A 25,640-nucleotide genomic window follows, 5' to 3' on the forward strand; every position below is an offset into this window, starting at 1 on the left:
GTTATCTTGACTGGTAGAAAGAACAAGACCTCCCTCATCCCATTGGTGGGACAAGAGAAAAACACTCTCAGAACATCTGTCTCGTTTTGGGAAACCAAACCTTATTTTCACAAACACTCCTTGAGAGAGAAAATGTTCTCCAAAGACTTTCCCTTGGAAACAATCAGCCCCTGAGAGCTTGAATGTCTCTCAGGTTCAGAAAATCATGTCCACAGTCAGGCTGTGTCCCTGGTGTTGCTCTTGATGGTTCCCTCTTTTCCTGGGCACTCCAGTGGAGGAGGTGCAGGCTCAGGTGATGCCACTGAAGGAAATGTGCCCTCACCCCAGGGACACTCAGCTTGGACTCCCCCAGCCCCTTGGGGCCCCGTCACTGGTCACGGCAGCCCCTGCCTGGCTCCTGCCTGCCCACACCGTGGTCAGCCCTGGCAGCTCCTGGACATGGAGCTCAGCCAGGGCTGGTGCTGTGTGGGCTTTGCTGGCGGGACCAGCCGGACACTGGGGTAACATCTCCATTTCTTTATTGGAACAGATGAAGGAGCCATCACCTACATTGGCAGATGGGCTCACCTTCAGTGCTGTTTAGAAGGCAGGGCCAGGGAGCTCAGGGACAGAGGAAGGGCCATGTTGGTCTCAGCTGGGGCTGGAGGGTGCTGAGCTGGTCCTGAGGTCTCTACAAAAACTAAGGAATGGGCTAGGCTGGGGCAGAAGAAGACCAAAAAAGGGACTGAAGGGACCTTGGGGAGAAGAGTTTGACCGTGGGATCTACAGGGTTATAGGAGGATTCCTCCTGTTCTGGGATGGCTGCTCTGGGGTCCTCTTCTCAGAGCTCTTGAGAGAGCTGCCCAGGCCCTCATTACTGAAGAGGGGCTGCTCAAGTTGTCTGGGTGTTTAGTGCAGCCATTGTCTTTCAACTGCTGTCCAGAAGTGCTCCTGTGGAGAGAGGAGGTGGCTGAGGCCCCCAGCTGCCACTGGCACACAGAGACCCTCCTGCACAGCAGGGCCCAGAGCGGCCAAGGCTCCCCAGCATGGCTGGAGCTGCTGGCACAGCTTGGCCCAGCTGGAGAGCTGTCCCTCAAGGACCTGGCGAGCAGGGAATGGCTCTGGGCAGGGTCCTTGGCCAGAAGCAGGCCCCAGAGCGCCTCTGCCTTTCAAGGGCAATCTCTTCCCCTCTCTTCTTCCTCCCTGCTTTGCTTTGCCTCTGCCTGCTGCTCCTGGGGCTGCTCTTGGCCAGGCAGCCTCAGTGGCAGCCAGCACTGGCTGCAGCCCCAGCGGGCTCCCCAGGACAAGGCCCCGCAGTGAAGAGGCCAAAGAAAGCCCTGGGCAGCAGCAGAAATCTCAACAGAGTTATTTGGGCAACCACTGACTACCCACAAGTCCACAGCAGCCTCACTGAGAATATTTCCTGTCTGCAATAGACTTTCTAAAGAAGCTGTTTGAGGGAAAGATGAACAAAACACTCACCATTTTCTCTTCCAGGCATTGCAGATTCCAAAGCAGGACAACATGAAGATAAGTTCCAAACAAAGCAGGCCTGCTATTATCCCTAGCCAACAGAGTGTTCCCTGACAGAAAGCCCTTTCAATGCCCTTCTGGGAATCAGGAACATGAGTTGTGGTGCCGGCTGCATCTATGGAAGCAATGGGCAGTGTGAGCCCGTGCTGTGCTCCACTGCTGAGCTGGCAGCACGCTGCATACTGCCAGGACATTCTCTGTTTGCCCCAGAGCTGGGGCCTGCAGGCACCTTGCTGCCCCTTGGCACAGGCTGTGCCACCCAACAAAGCCCAGAAGGCCGGGAGCAGAGCCCAGGGACAGTGCAGCTGCTTGGGCAGTGGCTCCTTCCAGGGTCACGGGCCAAAGCCATCCCTGAGCAGCCACAGCCACCCCTGACCCTCCCTGCTCTGTGACAGCTCCCCCAGCACAAGGGGACAGAGCCAGGCCCTGTCAGGAGCCCATGCAGGCCCTGCCCAGTTGGGAGCCAGGGCTGGCTGTGGCCCTGGGCTCATGGCAGAGCTCCCACTCGGGGCTGCTCCTGTGCCTTGGGCCTCTGGGTGCTCAGGGCCAGCTCCAGGAGCAGCTTTAGAGGGAGGGATGTTGGTGCACAAGTCCCATTTCCCAAGGGCTGGGAACGAGATCCAGGGGCCTTGGAGCTGAGGCACCTCCAGCTTTGGCCGCCGCACTGTGCAAGGGCCGGCCCTGTGGGGAGAGCTGCTGGCACACAGCCCCGCTGAGGGCTGAGCCCAGCACAGCAATTACCTCCTGTGTCTGGGCCCGTGCCTGGCATCGCCTTCTTTCCTGCAGCAGAGTCTGGCACAGAATCACGGCTTCCTTCAGGAATGGTTTCCTGCTGCACGGGCTCTCGTTTCATTCCTAGAGAATAGAAGAGGGACAGCTGGATCAGATGGGGCTGTTCCTCATTGCGGAGGTGCCATTTTCAGGAGGCAATATTTGTGAAACCATGGATAAGGTTCAGCAAACATGCAGGATTTCAGGATGATCCCAGGTTGGTCCCTTCTCCAAACAGCCCCTAGACCTGATCTACCCGGAGACTGGGAAATTGCAGGGGATCTCAGGGTGTGCATGGCCATGGTGCAGTTTGGGCTCCCTGTCAGCTGATGCCAAATGCCTTCCTGCAGAGGCTGGGGAGAAGCTGCAGCCAGGCCAGGCTGGGAGACAGCCCTGCAGGCCATGAAAGCATCAGCAGGGCCCAGGAGCCCTGGCAGAGGCAGCGGAGCAGCGCTGCCCACAGGGTCACTGCCAGGGAGACAAGGTGAAGGCTGAGCAGGGCTCAACCTCACGCAGAGGTAAGGTGGGAGCTGTGCTGCTCCCTGGCAGGAGGAAGGGTCTTGTGCCAGCGCAGGGAGCCTGTGCTCATCCCCAGGGAACAGTTCTGCCCTGCATGTGCCCCCTGCAATGAGCTGTGCTGCTGCCAGTGCCCCGTGTAGCTGTAGGGCTGCTCAGCTGTGGGGCAGGGACAGGAGCAGGAGGCTGCATGTGCAGCTGAGCCATGGCTGCAAAGCCCAGGGCTCTGGGCTCCCTGTTGTCCCAGGCCAGCCCAGAGGCCAGGGTGTTCCTGTGGTAACTCTGTGCAAGTGGGACAGGGTTTTCCCCCTGGCTGACTTCAAGTGGCTGCTGGCAGGAGCATGTTTCGCTGTGCAGCTATTTAGAAGTTTGCAGGAAGTCTGTCCCATGAAATATGGAGCTCCAGATGGTTTAAGTTTGCATTGTGGCCTCTGTTACATTTTGTGTGTCCATTTTGCAGACCTGAATGACTGCAGTGGCCCCAAGGAGGTTACCCTGGCGTCAGAAGTTTCCCTGCCAACTTCCCAGATGCTCTTACCTTCCATGGCCTTGCCTTCCATCTAGAATTGCCTTTTTCCCTCAAAGGCCTTATCTAACCCTCCTTTATTTTTAAGCTGACCATTCTGCAGGGGCAAAAAATCCTGATTTAAAACACTGGTTATTTTCTGCTTTGCTGCCACTTGATTTTAGCCTCTGTGAAGTTGTTGTATAGAATGAGTAGTTCTCTGAATTTTTACAGCTCTGTTGGAAAGTATTTCAGAATGAGCTACATTATTCTACTTGCATTAAGAAAATCAGCCTTTAGTCAGGCTGGCCCAAAAGTGGCCCAATCTCATACAGTTTTGAATGAAAATCCTTGGGGAAGGCAAATTATCTAGTGTCAAGAACAGAGTTCATGTTTAGGTACCACTCCTGCACTCCTAAGCTTTTCTTTCAATCTCCTCTAAAACACTCCAACAAAGAGAAGAAAGTGTTGATTTAAATGCCCACAGGTATTAGAACCAGGGATTTCTTTTAGAAACCAGAAAGAAGATGTTTACTAAAATCAGCATAAGGGCAGATAAGAATCTCTGCCAAGAGCAATCTCCATCTCAGCCCTTCTCTTTCAAACACTGAGGCTCTCCAGCACCCAGGGGCTGAGGCCTTCATCATGCAGCAGGTTTCAGTCTGCTGGCCAACAGAGTAATGTCCTGTCTGCTGCCAGTAGCACATCCACTGGGAGAGGGTCTAGGCATATGTACCTTGCTGCTCTCCTATACAATCTCTGTGTCTTATGAGAGCTCTGCAGTCTGGAACCTGTCTTGCCTGTTGCCCACATGGTGTTTTTGAGAGCTTGAAGTCTGCCAGAGGTTTACACGAACCTTGGCTTCCATTACCAGGCCTCCCACTGGGGCAAGCCAAGGAGAAAGATCATCCCAGCAGAACTGGTCTTAGGAGTGACGAAGACTTGAGGGATGGCTTTGGAAAGGTAAGGGATAAAGACATAGATGAGCAGACTACCTTTGGGGTCCTTCAGAGTCCCTCAGAGCTGAGTTCTTCAGAAGCAGGAAGTGAGAAACAGCTGCCATTCCTGGCCATGAGTGTTAAGCAAGAGCAGTTACCCCTCCTTGCTGCGTATTGCACGTGGTTTTTGTTCTGCTGCCATGGCCTGTAGGAACTGAACTGCCTGCTCACTGGGCATGTGAGCTCTTCATCTGTCTTGGAGCACTCCAATGACTTTTGTGCTTCAAGCAGGGCTTCCTGTCATAGGTTGCAGTTGGAGCAGTGTAAGGTTGTGGCCCTAAAGTTTTCCACCTCCCTGTGTGTAATTCCCAAGGTGAGGGTGGGAGACATTCTTCTGAAACTGAATGAATATGGAGCTGCATTAAAGACTGTGGCACTCTATGGACCCTGTGCTCCTGATGAGATGTTGTGTTTGGTTTGGGTGTCTCTGCTTACATCTGTGATGTATTTCCATTGCAACTAGGTCTGCATTGTGCAAGTTGGCTCAAAAGAACTTAGAGCGGAAGAAAATGGAGCTGTTGGAGAAAGAGCTCAAGAGAAGGAGGCAAACAGAAACATCCTTGCAGCTGCCTCCACAGACAGTTGACACTGAGAATGCAGAAGAAGCAAGTAATTGGTGACTACACCTGTGGTCATTTTTGACCTTTTTGACCACTTGCTTGCCCTTTGCACGGTGATGCAATCAGACGGGGGGGCTGCTCTGATTGCATCTGAGTGGAAGCTTGAAGAGGAGTTCTTTCCCTTCCCCCTCAAAAATACAGAAGCATGAAGAATCTTGCCCATGGCTTCATTGAGCCAGTAACAGAATATCAGCTTCCCACCTTCACCTCCAAAGTCTTTCAGAGTCTTTTTGTCTTGCAAAGTTGACTGGGGCTTCAGACTCTCTCCTGGAGAGCAGCCTCCAGGGAAGGGGAGTCCAAAAGAATGCTTCTCAGCCATGGTGCAACTGAGAAGAAACAAAATTCAACTGCTTCTAATGAAATCACCAAAGATCCTTCTCCTGCCACAGCCTGCTGAGGAGCTGGCACTGTAGAGCTGTGCTGAAGCCCCAGAGCCAGTGCTTCTGTTGTAGCCCCAGGAGCCAGCAGTGTTCCTGACTGAATCCTGGCTGAGGGGCTCTGACTGCAGTGCTGTGTGCGCTGCCCCCAGGGTGGCAGCAGGGACCTTAGGAGGCAGCACTCAGCCCGAGGGCATCACGCAAGGCTATCTGCACTTTCATTTGGTAACTTCCCCAGCCAGCCTCTGAAACAGGAAAACAAAAGCAAAGCAATACTGGGTTTTCCCTGTTTCTTAGGGGAAGCATCACTGCAATTTAGTTTTAAACTAGAAGAGAGTAGATTCAGATTAGATACTAGGGGGAATGTTTTTATAATGACAGGGATGAAGCACTGGAAGGGTTTGCTCAGAGAAGCTGTTGTTGATCCAACCTTGAAAGTGTTCAAAGCCAATTTACATGGGGCTCTGAGGAATCTCATCTAGATGAAGATGTCTCTGCTCACAGGGGTTGGACTAGATGGTGCTTAGAGGTGCCTTCCAACTCAAACTCTTCTAGGATTCTGGGATTCTGTGATCACTGTCCCATGTTCGCATGCCAGTGTTATACTTGAAGTTCTTTGGAATAACAAAGAGATGTTACCCAACTCCAGCAAGTTTTCTGGCCCTTTCCATCGTCACCCTGTGCAGCAGCCTCCACTTACAAGCTCCTCTTTGGTCTCCCCACAGGCTTTAGCCTACTGCCTGTCAATGGCACAACCTCCAGTGTGCAGAGAAAACACCCTGGTAGTGCCTTGAAGAAGAAGGTCTTGAGGAAGCAGGACAACGTGCCCTTACTGTCCAATATGCCCATCATCCATGGGGATGGCATCTTCCCATACAAGTTTTCGGGTAAGCCTGCTCCGAGGCAGCTTTTTCCCACACGGGTGTTTCCTTGCCCAAGAAACCCAAACTGCCACCTGCCTCACCAAGCACAGCTGGGATCTTGGGTCCATAGCCTGTCCTGAGAATGAACAGCAAATGTACTTTTGAGTCCCTCCAGCTCAGCAGTAGTGGAGCAGTTGGTTCTTAGAGATCCATGGGGAAGTTGAGCTGAATAAAGTAGTGGTAAAGGCCTAAGCTCTGGCTTTTGCCCCTCCTGATAGTCCAAACTACAGCACTGGTGCCAGGAGGCAGCTGTAACTGCAGGGATGAGCTGTGGGGCAGTGTGCCAGGGTGTGCTCACTGGGCACCCACAAGTACCACCACGATCAGTTGTCCACTCACCATCTCGGCCCTCTGCCTGTGCTGCTGTCCGGCTCTGCAGCCAGCTTTCCTGCTATCCCAGCAAGGGCTGTCTCTGCATGGCAGTCAGCAGCTTGGTGCAGTCGTGCTGCCGCTCCCAGAAGTGCCCAGTGGCTCCTCACTGCTGCCATCCCACGGCCTGCAATGCCAAGAGGGAACAAGCAGTGCCTCCTGTGTCACCCCAGCCAAGTACAGTGGCCGTATGTAGCAGGTGACAGCCAGGAGGGGCTGCCTGGTGCTCCCAGGCTGTTTGCTGCCTGCAGTAAATACCCAGCAGATAGTCCCCAGTGGCTCTTGTCTGTCCCTTGTGGGTAGAGTGTCTGTGCTATCATTCCAAGTAGGGGGAGACAAGAAGAAAGGAGCTAGGAATGATACTTGGAATGCTCCTTCCTAGAGGTGCTACTTCCATGTTCAGAATTGACCAGAACTAGCCTGACGTGGCTCTCCATTGATAGTGAACCTAGATGTGTATGTCTACACACTTCTGCAGTGACATCGCTGATGTCAGTGTCTGGGGTACATCAGTGACATCCACATTAGCTCCTGGCTGAATATTTTTGATGTTATGGTATACTTTGTGAGAACAGGCAAGGTAGCACAGAAACCCTAGAGAGTCTAGAGCAGTTCATCTGGGTTCTGTGCAATGTTTATACTCCATCATTGTAGACAGCTCTGATGTTTTCATCTGCACATTAGTAAATGAGCTATTGAGTGCATGACATGAAATTTTGGATGGACAGTGCTTTTGATGACAATTGGGTTTCATAAGAAATGCATTTATCATCTGATTTTTCTCATACAATGTACATTTTTTCCCTTGCAAAAAAATTCAATTAAGGCAAAGCCTGGACATCTGATTATCAAGAGCACGTGTCTGGCAACAATTTTCAGCTGTGTGTGCATATTTTTATCCTCAGTTTGCATTTGGAAGGCTTTTTTATCAACTGTCTAGACTGGAAATTGCATTTTTCCACAAGAGAAAGCTTAGGCACTGCTGAGTTCACAAACACGAACATGTGATGACAAACAAATTTCACCTCAGCATCTTTGAAAGAGAGCTAGTGTGTACCTCTGCAAGAGCAAAGATTCATGATGCTTGGAAAGAGCAAAATCCATAAAGTACTCCCTGGCCAACAGTAGGGTACAATGTATGTGCAGTCAGCTGCCTGCTGTCTAGAAGATTTGAAGGCAATGGAAAGAGAGGCGCTGTCAGGAGTGAAGGGTCAGGTATCGCTGCTCCCTGGTAGCTGCTGTGTGGGGATTCAGCTGTTCCCAGCAGGGCTGGGTTGCTCAGGCTTGGCTTGGGGCTGTGGCGAGGCAGCTGCAGGTGTTTCCTCAGGGAGTTGCAGAGTGCCTCTGTCCTGGGGGCTGGGGGAAATCAGGGTGCTGAGACAAGAGAGGCAGCTGAGGGGTTGGTTCCCTCCTGGGGTAGCAAGTCCTGCTGGTGGGCGCTGTCTCGCAGGCAGTGGGAGCTCTGCGGCCTCAGGAAGCTGCCGCTGCCTGTGGTAGCTGTGGCACTTGGGAGCTGGCGCTGTGTGGGCAGCTGTCAGCTTTAGCCTGGAGCTGTGCCCAGCTGGGGGGGCTGGGAGAAAGCAAGCAGCCCAAGGAGCCAGGCAGCAGGGAAGTGTCTGACCCAGTGCCACTTTGTCCCACATGGAAGCCTGGCTGGGGATGGGGCTGCAGGCCGCTCCATGGCGGGGTGCCTTGCCCGGGGCTGCAGCGCTCATGGCTGACCTTCTCCTTACAGTGACCTGGCAGACGGCCACTGGTGCCAAGCGTCGAGAGGAGCCGCTGTGTGGGAACAGGCAGAAGGACACAGCCTCTTGTGACCCACAGCAGGCCTTGCTCAAGGCACTCTCCTTGCTGGGCAGCAATGACTGGTAAGAAAGGCCCCGTTCACTCTGTCTCCCTCTTAGCGTTAAGGTAGCTCAGAAGTGGATCTTGCTGGTGCCTCTGAGCCCCAACAGCCCAGAGGGCCAAGGGGCCCCAGTGAAACCACTGCAGAGCAGTGGGAGGATAAAGATCTGACAGCAGCCTTTTCTTGGCCTTGGTCTGCAGCAGTGCTCCAGCTGCAGCAGGTCCCTGCTCTTTGCGGGCTTTGCCTGCTGCTCCATGGAGCTGCAAAGGAAATCTTGAGGGAAGAGAGAAAGCTGTGGGACAAGATGATTTGCTGGCTGAAGGCAGAAGCAGGACGGCAGCACTTTTGAGTGTAGAGATTTGGGTGCCTTGGGGCACTGGCCCAGTGGGACTGAGTAAGGTTTCTTCTCTCTGGTCCCACTGCTGACAGCAATGGCAGCTGACAGGGTCTCCCTGGGACCTCCTGCATGTGAATGCCACAAGCAGCTCCAGGGAGTTCCTCTTTCTGAGAAATGGCCTGACTTGTGCTTTCAAGTCCCTCAGCCTGTCATTACTGCAGAAGGGCTCATGGCAGAAGAGAAGGGAAAAGAAATATAATCCTCTAGGAATCTTGCACTTTTGGAATTCAGCTTTTTCCTTCAACTTTTTCCTTCTCACTGCATCATATGGGCCTGAGATGCTTGGTCAAAACTCACATCATGTCCCAAAATTTGACACAGGCAGAAGGAGGCCCAGAGATGCTAACCTGACAAAATTTAGTTGGTATTGTTAGTGTTCAGGAACACATAATCATGGAATGATTATATGAAGGTGCCTTATTGAAGAGCTCGGGGTGTCAGGGGTACTCATACCCAAATGTGACCCGCCTTGGTTTTGAGCTGAACATGTTTTTATACTCTGTCATTATATAACTTACATATTAATTATTAAACTTACATTGTTCTATTGTATGCATTCTTTTTACCCAAGCAGGAATTTCTCGTGATCCCCTCTCAATCCCCTAACATTGTTTCTCGTGTTCTTTAAACAATAATTATATCTAATCACATCTAACAATTGTATCATTTATCATATACTGATTACACAAGTGCAGTTTCACATGATCTTCAGCAAGCACAAGGCCTAACATTTCCCAGGACCTACTTTTCCCGGGGCTTGCCAAGCCTAACTTTCTTTCTAAGTCCCCAAATTTTCTATGATTTTTAAACCTTTTACTATCAGTATTGGTTGTCCTTTTGCTGTCTGGGTTAGCATCCACTCACTGGTGGATGCTTCATTCACATGGGGATAAGGACTCCATTCACCTTGGGATGAACATGAAAAGTCTGTCACGACGTATCTCCTTGTGCAGTCGCCTTTGCTTTGCCCTTTTTCTTCTGCTTTCTCTTCCCCATTTCTCTTTGGTGCCCTGTGAGGTGCAGAGAGCATCTGCAGGTGTGGGGGTGTCTGGGTGACACTCAGGGGTGCCCGTGGGATCCATCACCAGCCCTGTGCTGCATCCCTGATGCCTCACCAACCTTCCTGTAGCTGAGGGCCTGCACAAAGCAGGTGCTGAGACATGGAGTTGTTTGCACCTTTTAAATAGCACTGCTGTTATGTTGCTGTTGTGGGGGTTGTTTTAGGTAGGGGTTTTTGCCAGAGTTTCAAGTGTTCTTGCCCAGGTGTGGAATCTTCTGGGACATCCTGCTGCTTTTCTTGGGGAATTTGGAGGAGGAGTGGAGTGGGTGACAGACAGGCCTAGACTGCAGAGTGGAAAGTCAGCTCCAGAGTGCCAGTGCAGTCTCTTACTGCTGAATTGCCTGCTGGGGCTGGTAAAGAAGGAAAATGCCCCAGTAACAGCCCAATGGGACTGTGTCTCAGGGACAGGGAGGTGACAGGAAACAGCAACTTGGTCCGGTCTCACAGTTTCTAGGAAGCAGTGACAGAGGAACTTCATGGGCCAGAGGTTTCAGAAAGGCTGTCTTGTAAAACGGCCACAAATGAAGACTCTGAAAAAACCCCTCTATTTGCCTCTTGGATTTGTGTATGCTTTTGACAGGCACAGCATCCTGTGGCAACAAGTTCCACAATTTGCTGAAGTGCTCCTTGAAAAGCACCTCCCACTGAGGACCCACTTCGCTGCCAGCCTGGTCATTTCAGAGGGTGCTGCCTAGTTCTTGGGTGGAGAGAAAAACCAATCTTTTTGGTACTTGCCTTTCAGGGAGCTGAAGGAGAAGGCACTCTCCAGCATCCAACAGCTGGCTGGGTCCCATTCAGAAGTCGCGCTTTGTAGACTTTGTGAAATTTGCCTGGCAGTCACCAGCGAGGTGAGAACATTCTTCTGAATTGTCCCCTGTACTTCATACATGGTGTGTAGAGTAGATATGTGCATGTTCATTTCCACGTGTGCTCAGGGATTGCCTCCATTTCTGGTTTTAGACCTTATATTTCTAGTGTCTGTCAGCTAGGATGTGTGTGTGCATGTAGCTGTATTTCCTGGTAGGTTGGGTGTCTGACACTCATCTTTGAGTGAGGTGCCATTGTAATGCAAGGTGCAAATGCACAAACTGAGACACTAATTATGTTATTTACCAGAGTCCTAACCTCTGCCTGAGCTGTAATTCTACACTACCAATTAATCTGTAGACTTGAGCCTGTGCTTTCCGTTTCTTGGCTGAGTGCTTCAACTTCTGGTGTTGCTTTTTTGAACAGGAGCACATGATTCTTTTGTCTTTGACTTGTGCCTTATGGTTTGCAAGAAGCCCTTGCTTTAATTTGTTTGTTTTGAAATTGAAGGGCCTAAAATCAAAGGGGTGGGCATTATAGAAGAATTAAGTGAAATTATTTGGTTTTAGGCCTGCTGTCAGCAGGTCTGAGGCCACAAATTGTTGCCAGACTAAGTGCCTTTCTGTGCTTGAGCTCTCCTGCTCTTATTGTGCTTTTTTGTTCCCCTGGACAAATTGGGATGTGTTGTCATTTCCTGAGACTTTTGTCTAAGGCCACTGGTTTTCTTTCCAAGGTGATTCTTATGTTTCTCTATCACTTCCCCAGGTGAGCAACCTCCGCTCCAAGGTGTCCTACGCTGCAATCATCACTCTTGGAGAGCTCTTTGCAACCTTGAAGAAGGACATGGATTCCGAGGTGGATGAGGTTGCTCAGGTCCTGCTCCTGATGGTTTGGAATTCCCCAGAGTTTGTTGAGAAAGCAGCCAATCAGACCCTGGGGATCATGGTTGAGAATGTGACTCCTGCACAAGCACTGGCTGCTCTCATGGACAGGGGAGCCAAGTAGGTTCTTCTTCCTTTAGTGATCTTCTTCACCTTCTAGTATTTGAGTGTTGGAAGGGATGACAGACAGAACGGGAATGGTGGGAGGGAAGGCTCCTGCATCCTGCATCTTCTGTGAACTCAGTGACTTCATTCTCCCATCACCCTCACTTCTCTCCTCTTGTCACCTATTTCTGCCCTCCTGCAGCCTATTAGTTCACAGAATCACAGAGCTGTAGAATATTGGGAGTTGGAAGGGGCCCATCAGGACCGTCGAGTTCAGCTCCTGGCCTAGCACAGAACACCCCAAGGATCACACCAAGTGCCTGAGATTGTTGTTAAAATGCTTCTTCAACTCTGTCAGGCTTGGTGCTGTGACCACTGCCCTGGGGAGCCTGTTTTAGTGCCCAACCACCCTCTGGGTGAAAAACCTTTTCCTGATATCCAACCTAAACCTCCCCCGACTCAGTTTCCTGCTGCTTCCTGGAGTTCTGCCAGCCTGTCAGAGCTTCCCAGAACTGGTGAATGGTGGGGAAGGGAAAGTGCCTGCAAAGGCTAAGGATAGAGCCTTGTGCTTTTGTGGGAAGAGGGACAGTTGCAGTAGTAGCTGTGAGCGCTCTTTGATATTTCAAAGCGCCAAGCACAGAGGCCCTGGGAAAAACCAGGCATCCTCATTATGCCATTAACTTGAGAAAGAAGGAGGGGACTTGCTGGGGTGAGGAGCACTTGGGGGAGAATGTGCTGGATGGGGCACAGCCTGCACAGCAGGTGCAGCTCCTGCCAAAAGGAGTCTTGTAGGACTGTCCTGGCCTTAGAGCTCTACTTTCTGTTCAAACTGATGCTTCATGTTAGCCTTGAGATAATGAATCACTCTACAGGCACCTTCACAGGCTGACTGCCATGGGACAGCTGAAGCAAATGCTGCCTTCAGTGTTGGTGCTGGGCCTGTTCCCAAGAGACACTGGCTAGAACAGGACAACCTGGCTAAACTGCCTGCCACCACTTCCTCAGCTTTGGAATAGGGTAAAACATTCAGATGTATCCCTTGCCAAGCCTCACAGAAGGAACAGGATGTATTGCTGGATATTCTGCAACCTCATGCCCCACAGCATGTTTTTCCCTGCATTTGTTTTTTTCCAAAGGTCTGCAGATTTGTGTTGGAGTCTGGGGTGCAGACTGTGTGCCCTTGTTTTTAGTGTTTAGTTCTAAGATTCAAGAACACACTGAATTTCATATAATATGAAATTCATGAGCAGGTTTTCATGGTGATACATGAAAACAAATGTTAAAGTTAGATAGAAAAAGCTAAAAGTGTAGGTGTGTAGATTAGAAAGTTTCTTAAATCACTGGGTGAAAAAAATAGTTTAGAGAACAGGAGACAATATGGAGGATTTAGGGTGTTGTCCCTTGTCCTTTCTTCTTTCTTCTTCATGTTCTTCTCCTGGAGGTTTTTGGGTAATAGTGAGTGATTGGACAGAAAATGCCGCAGTGCATCACAGAGGTGATGGGTCATTGGGTCATTAAGAAAAATAATATACGTGTCTAATGTTAATTGGATAAAAATAGGTATAAAGATAAAAGAACTGCGTAGTTCGGGGCCATTTTGTGTATCAGACACGAAGTGTGCCACAAGGCCTTGTTTGTACCATCAGAAGAAAGAAATGCACCAGATTGCAAAGATTAACCTTGTAACCAGCCTGAAGAGACCTGTTAAGTTTTGTAAGGATCCTTCAATAAACACGAGAAACAAGATCCTAACGAGCTCGAGAGTTTACTTTGAATCATAAAGACTGAGATAAGTGAAACTCCCCACAAGGGAGGATCCCAGAAGAATTCAGCCCAAAGAAGGCTGAGAGACTAGAGAAAAGTTGTATTCACAGAGAATTGAGCCCAAAGGAGGCAAAGAAAAGAAAGAGAAATTACAAGGGACAACACCCTAAATCCTCCATATTGTCTCCTGTTCTCTAAACTATTTTTTTCACCCAGTGATTTAAGAAACTTTCTAATCTACACACCTACACTTTTAGCTTTTTCTATCTAACTTTAACATTTGTTTTCATGTATCACCATGAAAACATGCTCATGAATTTCATATTATATGAAATTCAGTGTTTTCTTGAATCTTAGAACTAAACACTAAAAACAAGGGCACACAGTCTGCACCCCAGACTCCAACAATTTGGGGATAAATGGGTGGAAAGAGCCTCATTCCTGCTGCAGCTCTGTGTAGTGGGTCAGCATAGGTTGTCATTAATTCAGGGGTTGTCTTTAATTTCTAAAGAATTTGTATGTAAGCTATTTCTTTAATCTTTCTCAGAGCAAATTTTGGGAAAGAAATTGAATATCAGATAGTACAGGGAGACTGAATTCCTCCCTCTTCCTTGCCGGCACTCCTTCTGTACAATGCTAACTTTGTGTTTATCTGAGAACAGAACCTCCTACAGGTGTCTAAAGTTGCAGGGAGAACCCAGGCCTCCTTTGCCCAGCAACGACAGGGAGCATTCTCTGGCCAAGGCCTGTGCTGCTGTGCCTCCTTCTCCCTGTGTCCCAGTGTTTGCTCTCTTCTTCCCAGGAGCCGCTACGTCCAGGTGCGGAAGTGTGCGGCCAAACTCCTCCTGTCCTTGATGGGGACAATTGGAGTCACGAAGCTCGCAGACACACCCAGGGCTGAGAGCCTGGCGCAGGTGGCAGGGAAGCTTGCTCAGGACGGTCACAAGGACACAAGGTAATGATCTTCATTTCACCTCCTAAAACACAAAATCTGTTTGGTGTCTGGCTTTAAAAGGGAAATCCAGAAAAGTGTAGAAACTACAGGAAATAATACTTTACCTCTCCATGTGGCTAAGGGTCATAGAATCATGGAATACACTGAATTGGAAGGGAATCATCAGGGTCATCAAGTCCAGCTCCTGGCCAAGTGCAGGACACCCCAAGAGACACTCCATGTACCCAAGAGCATTGTCCAAACACTTCTTGAGCTCTGTCAGCCTTGTTGTTGTGACCAGTGCTCTGTGTTCCTCGGGGAAATGACTGTACTGGGTAACCTGAGCTTGTCCTGCAAGAAGGAGCATTGCCAACTTCCTGTGACTTGAAGGGTTCTTGACTGAGATCAAAAGAGCTCAGATTAGCCAGACTAACAGTTTTGTTTGGCCTTAGGTGCACAACACAAAGCCAAAGTGGTGGCTAATCATCACTGAAGGATCCCAAACATCTATTACTCATTCACTTAAGACTTTGCTAGAAATACTTCAGAGGTCTTTAGCCAATGTATTCAGTCTTTCTAAACCTCTCTTGCAGATTCCTATAATGCTGTTATCTGTGGCTGAATGACCTCCAAATTTATTCTTGAAGAGCACTGTGGTTTCCTAGTGGCAAAATCAACCCAAGCCACTAAAATCCCCTTACTTTGATAATTGCATTCCTTTACGTTGATGATTAAATTCCTATTAATAGCTGCCAAGAACACAGGAGCAACTAGCTGCCCCTGTCCATACATATGGTATAGAATAATCAATGGGAAGCATGAGGTGTTTTGTCCTGGCTTCCCTGCCAGTTAAAGGAAGGCAAATTATTGTGCAGTGGCAGCAAGACACTGCTAATGGGCTCTGCCAACAAAGCAGATGTGCTTTGCTTGTTCCCTGGGATCCATTGATCCCACAGAAGCTCACACACAGTTTCAGAATGAAATGGTATTTTCTGCTGCCCCACATTCTCCTCTTGCCTCTTGTGTTCAGCTGACAGCACTGTGCAGTGCCAAGTGGAGATAAATGTCTCTCTTTGCTGAGTAGCCTTCTTATGCAAGGATTGACACTGATGAGTTTAAGGTATCAGCCTCTTCTGTTAACACTCTTCCTATGTTTATTCACTTTTCTTTCTTTTCCTTCTGCCTCATTAAGGACTTTGTATTTGGGTTCTTTTTCCCTTTGAACTGAAGATTGATGAGAGGGAGGCTAGTTTTCTCTTGTTCGGTCTCAGTTGTTTATTTATTCTTATCAGTATTACAAGGTACAAGGAGCTATATGCACTATGATAGAAAAGGGGTAAAATGGCTAACAAAGATCTTCTTCAAGGTCTTTTATATGTCCATTTTCCCAACTAACAGATGCCAACTAAATTATTTTTCTTAGTGACCCAATGACCCAACACCTGTGTGCTGCACTGCGGCATTTTCTACCCAATCACTTACTACTACCCAAAAACCCCTAGGAGAAGAACATGAAGAACAAAGAAGAAGGACAAGAGACAACACCCTAAATCCTCCATCTTGTCTCCTGTTCTCTAAACTATTTTTCACCCAGTGATTTAAGAAACTTTCTAATCTACACACTTACATTTTTCCTATCTAACTTTAACATTTGTTTTCATGTATCACCATGGAAACATGCTCATGAATTTCATATTATATGAAATTCAGTGTTTCTTTGAATCCTAGAACTAAGTATTAGAAACAAGGGCACACACTCTGTATCTCAGACTCCAACATCCTTCATTTGTTCCTTAGGCACTATGGACAGGAGATGGTGAAGATGTTGCTAAGTCATCAAAAATTTAAAAGGCTTTTGGAGCAATCTGTTTCTACCTGTGACCTGGAAGATATTCTGACAAGAATTAAGAAGAAAGTAAGTGTTTGGCAGGAGAAATGTCTCCTTTGTGCAAGGATTGCCACTGCTAATATGAGATCAAACATACCTAATCTGTCTTTATCTCATTTTTCTTCTCCTGAATCACTTTGCTCCTGGGAATGAGCTGTTAATCCTCAGCTTGTTCATCTGCAGACTACAAAGGAACTGATATTCTTAGGGCAAAAGTGGGGTTTTGAATATTTTGAATATCACAAAGGAGAAAAGGAAAGAGGAGAAAATGGGTTTTCATTTCAGTGTAACCCCTCACCATGCTCTCCAAACTCTGCCCCCAGTAAAGGAATTAAGTGAGAATTGTGCTTCTGAAGATAACAGAGTCTATGCAAAAGACACTGGACATAGCAGTGCCATGAAAATTTCCAAATATACAGAAGATGTACATGTCAATCCCAATTACAACAATTACTGTGTGTCTGCTGGGAATACTGCCCTGCTCTCAAGCCCTGTGGAGCTGGAGGAAGCTTGGTGAATTCAGCAGAGTCCAGTGGAAAACCATTGGTTTGTTTGTGGGTTTTTGTTTTTATTCTTATCTACATTATAGAAGGGAGCGTGACTTTGTGGAGGAACAGGGAGAGCGAGTGTTGAATCAAATCAACTTCCAACACAATGGGCCAGCCCCCAGAGAATCTCAATTTTTCTGCTGCTTCCTTTAAGAACACTCATTGCCTACCAGTTTGCACTGCTCCCATTCCTGCTCAAGACTAATGAAATTGGGATTTTAGAGTGCTGCTCACTATGGCAGCACCCATAACCTGCCTTGGGCTATTGAGAACAAAGAGTTGGCATCACTGAATCTCTGGTCTATTTCCTTCTGTAAGCTAGGAAATCTCTCCCTAAGCCTTGATAGCCGTGATCCTGAGGTTCTAACCTTTGTTTTAAACAGGGACTTTCCTACTGTATATTCTAAAGAGTCATGGGCTTTCTTTATGTCTTTGTAGGAGATGGAAAACCAGAAGAGTGAAGGCCCATCTGTCAAGATGCTGGTGAAGAAGAGCAGCGATTCCTCAAAGAAGCCCCAGGCCACATTGCCTTCAGTAAACGGTACTGAGCACTTTGTTAGATGGGACAAAGCACATGACAAGCTTTACATGTGTCTTCCCCAGGAAAGTCTTTGTGGGGGAGATGACCTGTGCCAGAGATTGTTTCCATTCCCTACAAATGCTCTATGGTAAAAATTGGCTACTTCTGCCCAACAAATACAGCTGGACTGAAAGAACTTGTTCTGAAGCCTGGACCCGAATGAAATTTGTCTGTGTAAGAGGGACCAGCCTGTCCCAAACTGCCAGGATGTAGTGCCAAGACACTGAACACACTTACACTGAACACAGCTTCTCTGGAGAGGTTTCCACAGAAATTGGGTGACAAAAAGACACCCATTGGTTGTGGCTCAGATGATCCAGTGCACTGGCAAGGGCAGTGTTGTGCAGGCATGGAGAGGGCTGTGTCTCTGCTGCCTGACTTGTGACAAGTAAATTCAATCAGTTTTTTGTTTTTTTTTTTCATCAGAGAGGAGTCTTTTTCAGATTGGTGTTTTGATGAGAAGTCCCAGTCAAGAAGCAAGTTGCCATTCCCCAAAAAAGCACCTCTCATGTAAATTGTTTGGCCTGGCTGATTCATGGCTTTCTTACTCTCAATCAGTACCAAGTTTGAGTAGTAAGTATCAAGGCAATTCCTAAGCAACATTGGTCAACAGGCGTCTCAATGTGGATTTTTTGTTATGATATTCCTCTCCTTCACACTGTTTGCTTGATGGACAGCATGTTTGGTTTATTTCCCCCTGTGCTGCAGTCCAAATTTAAGACAGGAATTTGGTCCTTGCTGTCCTTCATGCCAGGGGCAGAGCTACTTGTACCTGTTCTCCTCTGATAACAGAGGAGAGTTACTTAGCTCTGTCATGCTCAGTGGTGGCAGAAGAGTGACCACATGCCTCAGTAGCATAGCTAGGATCTTGGAATGCTCATGGAAGAGACAGGTTGATCCAGGAGAATTGTTCCCTGTGGGTTTGTTAAGTTGTGGATCTAATCTCTGGGGAAGCAAACATAATGTTAGCATAGTGCTGGGATGTCTGTTTTGACTATTCTGATTTTATCTCTGTTACTGATTTCCCGGATCCTTCAGATATGCCCCTGTTCATCTGTTCAGATGCATCTGAGCTACTGTTACAGATTGTCATGCCTGGTGTAGAGACACTTCTCCAGAGTGATGAGTTTCCTTATTATAAGACACACAGGTCCCATATGAGGAGGCATTTAAACCTGGAAGTAGTGTCCCTTTCCCCACAAAGCAATGAGACCTGTGTGCCTGGGAAGCCATCTGAAGGTAGATCAGATGCATCTCATCCTTGGTTTTCCTGAGTGAGCACTGGCAAGAATGTTACTCACAGGTTGTCTCCTGTAATGATTGTCATCAGGTTCACGTTGTTTTTCAGAGCCTCATGATTTTCTAGCTTGAAATCACATCATTAGGGAAGCTCCTTGAGATGTTTTTCTCACAATTAACTGAAGATATTATCACCACCAAGTTCTAATTTGGTTTCATTTCCCAGGGTGAAGTCTACCTCTGAGGGACGCCTCCTACACCGTACAAAAGCCCAGGTCACGTTACCTCCATCTGTGGAAGAAACAGAGCTGCTCCAGAAGCTTTACAATCTCCTGGAAGCCAAGGGGTTTCAGACACGGCTGGAAGGAGTGGCATTCCTTCTCAAGCTGTGCAAAACCAGCCCCCAGCTCATCTCCACTAACATTGTCCAAGTATGTAGGGTATCTTCATTGTTCCTTTCCTTTAGCTCCTTTCCCAAGCCTGGAGCAGTGAAGTTCATTCCGTGTGTCTTGGCACTACATCCTGGCAGTTTGGGACAGGCTGGTCCCTCTTACACAGACAAATTTCATTCGGGTCCAGGCTTCAGAACAAGTTCTTTCAGTCCAGCTGTATTTGTTGGGCAGGTGCCTATTGATGATGACAGAGTTTGCTGCTGCTGTAGCTTCTGCTGTCTCCTACTCCCAGCTGGGTTAAGTGAATACCAGCTCTGAAAGCATGGCAATTATTCTCTCAATAAAAAATGGGTTTGGATGGAGAAGAGAAGTATCAGGCTGGGTTGGTTAAACCCAGATTTTTTTAAAGGATACTTCTGTAAACTCCATCTTCACAACTCTGGGTTACTCATATCCATCTTTATCCCTATTCCTCTTGGTAGAGATGGTGCTCACCCTTCTTGGGGGGCCTTTTCTTCTCTCTGGAAAAGGAGGAAAATGACTAAGAACAGATCTGTACCTTCACCTCCCAGAAGCTGCATTTCCCTTTCTCCAGAGAATGGTGCTTGATAATGTGGCTGTTACTGGACTGAACCTGCTCTAATGAGAGCTGTAGAGCACATTAAATGTCACAAGCCTACCTGTTAGTTAGACAAATAGTGTGGATCCTGGAAGAGTTGATCAGAGCCCTGCACTTCTCCAGACACAGAGACAGAGACTGAGAAAAGAAAACTTAGATCTTCTCCAGCTATAGTTTGGCAAAATCAAAACTGCCCTCAGTACTTGAGGCAAGTGTATAGGAAAATGGGCACATTAAATATCTGGTTCCATACTTCTAAAGCAAAGGTCATCTTTTTGAATTAATAAATTCAAAATTAGTTAAATTAATTTAATGATTTACTGGCGGAGGGAAACACGATAGGAAACATTCTTTCCCCACCCAAACCTCTTCAAAATAGATGAAAATCTTTCAACCAGCATGAGGTTGTGCAACCACTCCAGTGAGTGGCCCCCAGGAAAACAGTGAAATTGTGCAAGCAAGTGCTGACCTGTCCAAAAGGATCAGATTCCTCTTTTACATTGCTGAGTGCACTTGTCCACATCCCCTCTTCAAACAAGGACATTGTAATCCAGCTGTCATGTTGTTTGTTCTCTCCACAGATTTTTGATTATTTTGTCCTGAGAATATCTGACAGCCACAAGAAGGTGAAGCAGAAGGTGCTGGACGTGCTGTCAGAAATCATAGGCATCCTATGCCTTGAGCCCGGTGATCATCCATTTGGACGAAGGAATTACAAAGAACTGAACTCAAAGGATCCCGGGGTTCATGCTGCAGCTGTGAAAGCACTGGAAGAATCTATTTCTCATTTAGGTAAGGCTGACCCCTGACATGGACTCTTCTCAGCTGTGTCTCTGCCTCTCCCACACAAGAGATCACTGAGAGCCCTGAGAGCTCCTGTTGTCTGTGGAATGCTGCAGCTGACATCCACCAGAAGCTGTGGAGCTGCAGTCCTTACACACCAGTCCCCCAACAGGCTTGAACGTGCATCAGCATTTCCCAAAGGTCCCAGGAGTCCTTGGCTCTGTGCTGCTTGTCTGAAGAGGAAGTCCTGGACTACAGCTTTGCTAGAATTCAGAGCCAAGGGGGGTTTTGGAGTTTGCTTGGGCCCCATTGGACTTCCCAAATGAATAGCTTGGCTGTTGGCATGAAGGGACACAGGCCCATCAGAGCTTCTGCAGAGCAGCCTCCTGGAAGGCTCTACATTATATACATTATAGGCATTAGCTGCCCATTTCCCACCTTTCTTCTTTGGCTTCTTTTTTCAAAGGAGAACTTTTGATTCACCAAGTTCATTTCCTTATAACAAACAGGTAGAAATCCAGCTGTCAGTGATGCCTTGTTCCACATGTTGTTTTGCATGGAGCAAGATGGCTGTAGCAAATAGCTACCTAGGCAAGGGCTGCTGCAATTCCTTTGCCACACAGATTGATGTCAGCTCTGAAAATGCCACACTGGGGAATATGCCTGAGCAATGAAATGTTAAAAAGGCAGGTCTTCCAGGGGAGTTTCCACTTTCTCCACCTCAGCTGCTCTGTGAGCACATGAACTGCCTGACTCAGTGCCTTTCCATGTTCAAAGTATGGGGTTCTTCCTTTTTGCTCTGGGATGCAAACCCTTTTCACTGCTTACATGTGATTGAACTCTTGAGGTCCCTGTATGTGAAATGTTTAATGTAGCTCCTGGCACAGCAGACGACTTTGGATCTACAACTGTGCAAGGAGATCTTTTCTTTTGGAATTAAAAACCCTCCCAAGGAAGCTGGAAGGAAAGAAGAAAAAGATTAAAGGATCAGCAGAAATTCACTTTATTTTATAAAATGGGCTTGCCCCTGCCTTTTCCCACCCCACCGTCCATTCACTTAGGACTTCCGAAGAGTGAGCAGAAATGTGTGTTTCTCTTGTAGATAAAGTATCACTGGTGAAAGAGTTTGGCCACCAATGGAGTCAACTGAGTGGCCAAGCTCTGCTGGATGTCACAGAGCATATCACAGGTATGGCCAACCCTTCTAAGCCAAGAGGTCTTCCAAGGGAGAATGTACAGGGAATGCCTGTGAATAGACAGTAGAGTAGCTCCTCCAAATCAGGAGGTGCTGAGCTTGTCCCTCCTGCCCAGCACCCATGGCAGGTGTATTGGGCAGGTTTTCCTGGCTGCTGCCGTGGTGTGCAGCATCTGAGACAGGGGCAGCGCTCGGCCTTGGGGCTGAGCTCTCACTGAGGCATCTCAGAACCCACCTTCAGGAAAAGGAAGGGCTGAAAATACCCCAGCTGGCTCCTCTCTTGGAAGTTCAGAGGCATCTGTGATCCTTGAGGGAAAGTGGTGGCAGATGCTGTTTCAGGGGATCAGTTTGTTTTGTCCTCACAGAATCCTTATTTTGCTCTTGGAACGTTTTGAGGCTGAACCCTGCAGGGCCTGGGGCTCACAGCTTAGGTCAAAACTCAACACACATATTAGAGGCACAGATTTAGTGCAAGGGTAGCATTTGTTGGCAGAGGGGCAGAAGCATAGTGCTGAGGCTCCCTGCCTGTGCTGTCAAAGTGGCATTGGGCTGAGCATTTCAGGGAGTGCAGTGTCTTCCTCTGTCAGCGCTGTCCAAAATGCTGCAAATGCAGCGGCTAATTGATTCCTCAGAGGAGCTTGCTATGACAGCAACAGCCAAGGAATGGAAATGTGATCATCTCAATATATAGTAGAGAAGATGGTTTATGGCCTTGCTTTATCTGGGGCTAAATCCACCACTAATTCTGCCAGCATCTTTAAATGCAAAGTTTAATACACTTTGTGTCTTCATTATGAATCTCAAAAGGGCATGTTCAGCGATTGGGAATGTCAAAGGCCTGTTAAAGAGCAGTTGAATCAAGTAGATCTCCAGGAATAGGGAGTTTAGTTTTGCAGTTATTTTGATCTCTTTTTCAAATGAAGGAATTAAACAAAAATTAGGACTACTTTAGAAAGAGCAGATGCGCTCTCTGAGATTTAGTAGGAGCACACAGCTCTTTCTCTTCTCGACTTCCATACTGACCAACGTCTTTAATTGCATTTAAACTCAAATGAACCCCCATTTTTAAATGGATTAACCATAACCCTTTTCCCACTTAGAAGCATTGGTTTTGAGTACTTCCAGGAGCTGTTGAAATGTTGGTGACTGCTGGTGGATTAACAGCATTGAGAAAATGAAGTCTCTTCCACCACAGAATAATAAATGGCTCCTACATAACATTTTGCCTGTTCAGAAAATAAGAATGGTCTCCAGACCATTTCAGCTTTTGATCTCTCAGCCAAATCTGCTGTGCAGGGAGCCTGTTGGTAGTCAATTTTTGTCTGTGTTTGATGTAGTTCAGTACAGAAAACAAGCAGAGAGGATGCTTCTGACACAGTGTGAGAAAACACTCATGTTTTGGTTAAACTGCAGTCCCCTGGGTAATAGTTTTCTCTCTCTTTCCTCCTTTCTGTCTGCATTGTAAGGAAAAATGCCATTAACATTGGGAGGGGAAATGCCATTAAAATGTGGAGATGCTCAGATGCCATGGCAATGGGGTCTGGGTCATTATCTAAGACACTCTGAGGTTTGGAACAGCTGTTTGTTGGAAGCCACAAAAGCATTCTGCCAATGACTCCAGCAAGTCACTGATGTTTCTAATCCAAGTGTCATCAGCATTTATCTCAAATGGGCTGGAGTTTTGAAGTGTGGTCTAATACTGCCCTTTACTGTGTGCCACTGAGCAAAAGGAAGAGCCAGATTAGACTTTTGGCCCTTGATATCAAAGGTCACAAAAATGGAATCATCCTTTTTATTGAAAATCCCTCAATTGCCTCTCTATGGTGCATGTCTGGATTTTCAGTGTGGGTTTAGACAACTTCTTAATGGAAATAAAAGGCTATTTGGCATTTCAGGCATTGTCCCTGCAGAAACAGATCATGAAACGGATTAGTAAAAGTACAAAGTCTGCCAGAGCTACAAGGCCCTGTTTGGAGGAATTAGTCCTGGGGGGTTGCTGGTTCTGTTTCTGGGAGGATCAGCTGCTTTGCCTGTCTCTGGCTCATGGGGGTCTGTGTGCTCTTCCTCTGATCTTAGCCAGAGAGGCTTCCAAGAAGTAAAACTTAGAGGTAGATCCTTGTTTGCGTTAGGGTTGGTGGTTAAGAAGCTTGTGTCTCTCTCCCGGCAGTGCTTGTGGAATGGGTTTATCCCAGGAGCCCTGAAGTCGTCCAGCGCTCCGCCCTGCCCGTGCTCTGGTCCTTCCTGGGGAACAAGGCGCTGCCTGTCCGAAGAGCCAATGTCCGCACTGTGGTCACCAAGCTTGCCTCTGCCCTCCACGAGGTGATGGGCACCAAGCTGAGGAAGTGTGCTGCCAGCCAGCCTCCACATGTGTGGGAAAACCTCTCCAGCATCTTGGGCTGGTGAAGGCCTGATGTTCTCCAGAAAGCTGACGAAGAGCTGAGTTGGACACCTCCGGATGTGACTTTTTAGCTGTTTCAAAAGCGAGGAAACACTGAGGAAAGGTTTGCATCCACCCCCGCTCTCTCCACTGCCCTTCCTAGTAAATGCGTGGGGGGCCTGAAGCAATTTCTGATTGAGGACAAGGTGAAGGCTGAGCAGGACTCTGCCTCACACACAGGTGAGGGGCAGGAGGAAGGGTCTTGTGCCAGCCCAGAGAGCCTGTGCTCATCCCCAGGGAACAGTTCTGCCCTGCATGTGCCCCCTGCAATGAGCTGTGCTGCTGCCAGTGCCCCGTGTAGCTGTAGGGCTGCTCAGCTGTGGGGCAGGGACAGGAGCAGGAGGCTGCATGTGCAGCTGAGCCATGGCTGCAAAGCCCAGGGCTCTGGGCTCCCTGCTGTCCCAGGCCAGCCCAGAGGCCAGGGGGTTCCTGTGGTAGCTCTGTGCAAGTGGGGCAGGGTGTCCCCTGGCCTGCCTCAAGGGGCTGCTGGCAGGAGCATGTTTTCCTGTGCAGCTTTTTAGAAGTTTGCAGGAAATGTGTCCCATGGAATTTGGAGCTTCAGATGCTCTAGGTTTGCACTGCAGTTTCTGTTACAATTTGTGTTTCCATTTTGTAGACCTGACAGGCTCCTCTCTTACCAAGAAGTTTTCTCTGCATACTTCCTATGTGTCCTTACCCACAAAGTCCTTGCCTCCCGTCCTGAAGAGCTCTATTTCCACCGAGTCCAGGAAGAAGCTGCTGCCTCTCAGAAGAGTGATTGAAGAATAGGATTTATGTGTTAGGCTTTACCGTTACATGTGTTCATATGTTCTGATATTTTGATATAGGTTTGAATAAATGTGCTTTGATTGTATCTTTTAAATATAAATATATTTTAAATAAATTAATTTTTTAAAAAAACAAGCAGGGAATGTGAGACCAGGATCTGCTAGCCTAGAGGAGATGTGCTGAGGTTATGGGAGTGCAGCTCACTTGATGTCCCAGTGTCTCACCACATTCTTTCCTCACTGGGCCTCTCCCACTTTTGCCACGTTTTTTTTGTGTCATTTGTGCTGCTGTTTGTGACTTGGCATTGCAATGGGGCTACCCACTGACATGTTTGGGGGACAATAGACCCAAAAGATCCTGTACAGTCAAAAGTTTTCTACCTACATGTATGCTGTGCTCACAAAAGGCCTGAGCAAAGAAACAAAGAGAAGTGTGCCCAAATCCCAAAGCTTTGCTCCTTTGCAACCTCATGCCAATCTGGGTCAGAGGTATCTTCAGTCACAATTTCATAGGTAAGGAGTGGTTGTGTATTTCTCTGGAAAAGATGCACACCTTTGGAAAAGTCAGCTATATGTACATTTATCCAGGACAGCAGTCCAAGTGTGTTGTTTGCAACTTGTTGGCAGAAGGTTGAGTGGACTGTGAGCTCAACAGGTGACAAGGGTTCCTCAAATCTATCTATACTCCAGCCTGGGTGCCATTCAGCCCAGGGGTATGGGATCATTTGTTACCATGGACCAGTGCCTGCCAGCATAATGAATTCCTGCATAGCTGGAACACGCAATCCTGGGTTCAGCTCCAGCTCT

At 48.0% G+C, this 25,640-nt stretch overlaps 1 protein-coding gene across 1 annotated transcript; it reads left to right on the forward strand.

Annotated features, from left to right (window-relative positions):
* The first annotated feature begins 4,253 nt into the window (after positions 1-4,253).
* LOC131582232 (TOG array regulator of axonemal microtubules protein 2-like) lies at positions 4,254-24,032 on the forward strand. The gene is made up of 13 exons (XM_058845189.1): positions 4,254-4,267; positions 4,766-4,911; positions 6,025-6,186; positions 8,327-8,459; positions 10,637-10,742; positions 11,467-11,702; positions 14,254-14,406; positions 16,183-16,300; positions 17,319-17,362; positions 18,867-19,071; positions 20,233-20,443; positions 21,537-21,623; positions 23,797-24,032. The coding sequence occupies exons 1-13, from the start codon at positions 4,254-4,256 to the stop codon at positions 24,030-24,032; spliced, it is 1,851 nt and encodes a 616-aa protein (XP_058701172.1).
* Positions 24,033-25,640: the final 1,608 nt, after the last annotated feature.

The sequence above is a fragment of the Poecile atricapillus genome, chromosome 9, assembly GCF_030490865.1.
Source record: "Poecile atricapillus isolate bPoeAtr1 chromosome 9, bPoeAtr1.hap1, whole genome shotgun sequence".
NCBI lineage: Eukaryota > Metazoa > Chordata > Aves > Passeriformes > Paridae > Poecile > Poecile atricapillus.